This window comes from Brassica napus, chromosome C5, assembly GCF_020379485.1.
Source record: "Brassica napus cultivar Da-Ae chromosome C5, Da-Ae, whole genome shotgun sequence".
Lineage (NCBI taxonomy): Eukaryota > Viridiplantae > Streptophyta > Magnoliopsida > Brassicales > Brassicaceae > Brassica > Brassica napus.
This window is the reverse complement of record NC_063448.1, coordinates 18,876,209-18,880,621: the sequence shown is the minus strand read 5'-3', so window position 1 is coordinate 18,880,621 and position 4,413 is coordinate 18,876,209. Positions and strand designations below refer to the sequence as shown.

At 37.1% G+C, this 4,413-nt stretch overlaps 1 protein-coding gene across 1 annotated transcript; it reads right to left on the bottom strand.

Annotated features, from left to right (window-relative positions):
* Positions 1 to 275: 275 nt before the first annotated feature.
* Positions 276 to 3,811, bottom strand: LOC106431670 (glucose-1-phosphate adenylyltransferase large subunit 2, chloroplastic). The gene is made up of 13 exons (XM_013872476.3): positions 3,567 to 3,811; positions 3,256 to 3,476; positions 2,296 to 2,583; positions 2,129 to 2,221; positions 1,958 to 2,041; positions 1,832 to 1,887; positions 1,655 to 1,748; positions 1,387 to 1,572; positions 1,222 to 1,302; positions 1,059 to 1,145; positions 764 to 975; positions 614 to 674; positions 276 to 524 (listed from the first exon to the last, which is right to left on the bottom strand). The coding sequence occupies exons 2-13, from the start codon at positions 3,457 to 3,459 to the stop codon at positions 423 to 425; spliced, it is 1,548 nt and encodes a 515-aa protein (XP_013727930.1). The 5' UTR covers positions 3,460 to 3,476; positions 3,567 to 3,811; the 3' UTR covers positions 276 to 422.
* Positions 3,812 to 4,413: the final 602 nt, after the last annotated feature.

The window sequence follows — 4,413 nt, the reverse complement described above, 5'->3', positions numbered from 1 at the left end:
AATTACATCAAATTGCATCAAGTTATAAAATAATAAATATAATATTACGCACAGATAAAAAATTATTATCAAACATCTATATTATAATATAATATATTCTACTCTAAATATATTTTACAAAACATAAAAATATAAATGGACATTTTATAAAATCAAATGGTTTATAAATTTACATTGAACGCAAATTAAATATCTGCGCGGGGCACGGGTCAAGATCTAGTTGATGTTATAGTTAGAGAAAATCAAGCTTTATAACTACCTCTCCTCCATCAGAAGATCACCAAAATTTTAGTGACTTGTTGGATAATAACATATTTTAAAATGTATCTGATAACAATTTCTTAAGTTGTCCCTCTTGTTTTATTAAATTATTTCAATCGAACATAGCGTCCGTCTCTCGTTAAAAGGTCATGGGTTTTAGATTAAAGAACCAAACCATCTCTAATGGTAGCGTTCTTCAACACAACGGTTATGCCTGATCTTATATAAAACCCTTCCTCTTGCCTATCTCCTTCTTCCACACCCTGCACCACAGAGAACGTTAGATAATTGAGAAAAAAAGTCCATCGAATATTATTAACAAAAGATTTATGAGAAGAAGATATATATATACATCTGCATTCGCTATGACCACGTTCTTCCCGATCTTGGCGTTCTTGTCAATTATACAGTTCCTGCATTTAAACAATACAACACAAGTAAGCCAATGAATGGCTACAGCAGAGCACCCTCCTTTCTTTGGAACTAGAAAAAGGTTATTTACCTGATCTTGGTGTTCTCGCCTACACCTATTGGAACTTTCCCTTCCGCCAACAGAGACGCGATTTCAGCTTCTGTCTGGTAGAAATCTGCTCCCATCATCATCGTATCCTGAAGCTCTACTCCAGACTCTACACGTGATCGTATTCCCACAATAGAGTGCTGCACACTGCACTCCCTCAAGAAACACCCATGTGAAACTATGGAGTCAAGTATCTGCAATTCAAGAAATAAGCTAGGATCGATGAATATTATAATCAACTGAAACAACGGTGTATACACAGATTCAAGAACCGTGCCCTGCATTTATCAACTTTGGTAGGTGGCAAGAACCGTGGAGATGTGAAGAAGGGCGTTTTTGGATCGTAAAACTGGAACTTAGGAGGCTGCCCAAAAACAGAGATAAAGTTAGATTTTTGACCACGTCACCAAACTGTTCTTGTAAGTAAGAATAAGAGTCACCTGTTCGGTGAGAGCTAAGTTGGCATCAAAGAATGATCCTATAGTTCCAATATCCTCCCAATAGTCATTGAACAAAAAGGCCTACCCAACAAAATAAAACAAAGGTCAGAGAGGAAGCACATAGACTGAATGATATGATATGCTAAAGAAAAATGACATTGAAACCTGGACGTTGTGCTCTTTCACAGCCAAGGGGATGATCTCAGAACCAAAGTCGTTGGATGTAGGATAACTCGATCTGAGAAGCTTTAGCAAAACCTCTTTTCTAAACACATAAACTCCCATCGATGCAATGTATGGGAGCTCTGCAGCTTCTTTTGGTGGCAGACCAAGAACTGTAGTGTCAACTTGCTGAAAACAAGCAAGAAAGTTAGTTAGTTGAGTTTAACTTGCATTAGCGAACGTTTTGAGAAAAAACATAAGAAGTCATTACCATTGCCTTTAAGTCATCTCCCTTTGGTTTCTCCGAGAACTGAATGATTTGTCCAGACTCGTCAATTTTAAGCAGACCATAATCCGAAGCACGGCTGTGAGTAAAAGAACAAAAGGGATCAAATTCATCAAACAAAAGTAAGGCATGTAGACACGGTTAATGATCCTCAAGACACACCTCTCATCCATGGGAACACAAGAAACTGTGATATCAGCATTTGACTCAATGTGCTTCTGCAAAAACCAAACAATAAATGAAAAAAACGTTCACATGAAGCTGAGTGATGAGAAGGATAAAACTAACCTGCACAAAGTTCATGTAATCCATCCGATAGAGATGATCACCAGACAAGATCAAGACATGTTCCACATTCTTTGTCTTGGCATCCTAGCATAAACACACCACCAAGTTATGTTTCTCTTGCAACGACAAGAACACTAACTATGAGAATAAAAAGGAAACAGTAACGAGTACCTCAAAGACCCATATAAACTGCCTAACAGCATCAGCAGTTCCCTGAAACCATTTCTTTCCTGCATCTCCGGAAGTTTGGGTTGCAGCAAGAACCTAACCAAGAGAAAAATCAACATGCAGGAAGATAAAATTAATGTGTGGTGTGGGGAGGGGAAATGCAATCTCACCTCGACAAAACCATCGCCAAAATTGACTCCATTGCCAAAGTTGTAAGTGCGAGAAAGGTGGCGATTGAGAGAGAAAGAGTTGAACTGAGTTAAGATGAAGATCTTTCTAATACCACTATTGATGCAATTGCTCATTGGTATATCTATCAGCCTGTAACACCCTCCAATTGGCACCGCAGGTTTAGCTCTCTTGCTTGTAAGAGGGAACAAGCGAGTCCCAGCACCGCCACCTAGTATGATAGATGCCACATTCTTTGGGTCTGCTCTTGGAGTTCTCAACAGAGGCTCCTGAAAAATGCATTCTGTATATATCAAAAGTAACAAAAAACTACTTGGGAAGACTAGAAGCTGTAAAACTATATTTCTTATTAAATTCACCAAAACCAGACAAAAAAAAAAAAAAACTTGATTGATGAGAGATCGATTCTCTTACCCAACCAAAACATTAAAAAAACACAGTATGCAGTGCTTATAAACTAACAATAGCTAGAATCTGCTACATTGAGTACTATGCTAGTTATAGTAGACCTGTAGCTAAAGTATGAGCAGCTGGTGAACTTTCTCGAGTTAACCCACTGTGTCTTGGCTTATCATCAGTAAGCTTAGCTTCTAAATAAGCCATACACAAAAGCTACCAGCTTTGATCAGATCTAATATTTGACAGACAACTAACACATACTCACAGCAACTCTTAACAGCATAAGAAGTGATTTTCAATTCATTCCAAATCAAATTCCAGCTAACATTGGGCAGAAAATCAAAGTCCCCTGATGAAGTCATTCACTGTGGCAATGGAGTTGGGTTCCTTTCAAAGCACAATATAAACCAAAACCCACTGAATAGAGAGTTACACGTGGAGCATACATGGAGATTAGATAACAGAAGGTTCAACATAACAAAGAGACTTCTTAATGGGTTTTTTTTTTTTTGGTGAGCAATTGCAAATTTGTGAAAACATACATGAGACTCTTGATCAACAGATGGGGTGAGAACGGAGCGAATGAGCCTTGTCTGAATCTTCTGAGGTCCACTCTGTGCCTTCAGATGATTGGCCTTGACAACCTCGGCTCCCCAGAAGGAACTATCTCTTCCAGAGTCAGAAACAACCTTTCTGTTCAGACCAAAGGGACGCTGAAACTTCATGGCTGGACAGCAACACGCCATAACAACCTGGCTTCTACCTGTGTAAGTACTATTTGAAAACTCAAAAGGGAATTGAAGGAAAAGAAGCTAAGATCAGAAACTAAAAAAAGATGAGCTTTAGAAAATACCCAGATCGAAAAATGGAAACTTTCAGACACAGAGATTCGATTGTACGGTGTTTAAAGCGAAGAGAATCGAGAAGTCGACTAGTTTAAAGTTTCTCTCAAGTGGAGTGTGATCTTTTTTAACTTTTTAGGCACAAGAGAAACGGAAAAGTGGTAAGAGATCAAAGAGAGTAACAGTGTGATCCTCGTGAATCATCTGACGACAACACCTCCAATCCCTCGGATTTTTCTTAAGCAATTAAAAAAAAAATACTACTACTCCCTAACTTCCTAAAAGAAAAGATTTTATATACTGTTCACGTGTATTAAGAATATAATAAATATTTACAATTAAATTTATCGTTTATTTCACTATACATTTTCCAATAACCATCAACTAATAGTATTTAATCAATTCAAATATTTTCAATTAATTTTTCTTAAAAGCATACAATTTATTAACATTAACTACTAAAAGTACCTTCAAATTCTAGAAAATCTATTATTTTGGAACAAAAAATAACTCCAGAAAATCCTCCTTTTAGGAACAGAGAGAGTAGATCTTAAGAGCAACATTATCGGGGTAAATTTGAGGTTTCCTAAGGGGGGAACCCACAAAAAACACCAAAACCGAGAGGAGAAGTAGCTAAATTAAGAGGCGTTTTGGTTTGGTCCTTGTACTGTTCGCGGATCCCACTGACACGTGACGGTCCGCAGTTGGTTCATTTTTTTATTTTTTTTTTAATCAGAAAAAAAAAATTTAAAAACCCAAAAAACGTTTTTACCGATAATGTTGCTCTAAGGGTTTTGAAAACGATGCTCGCTTTTAGCTGGAAAAAATAGCAATATCTAAGGGTATTATTAGAAATTA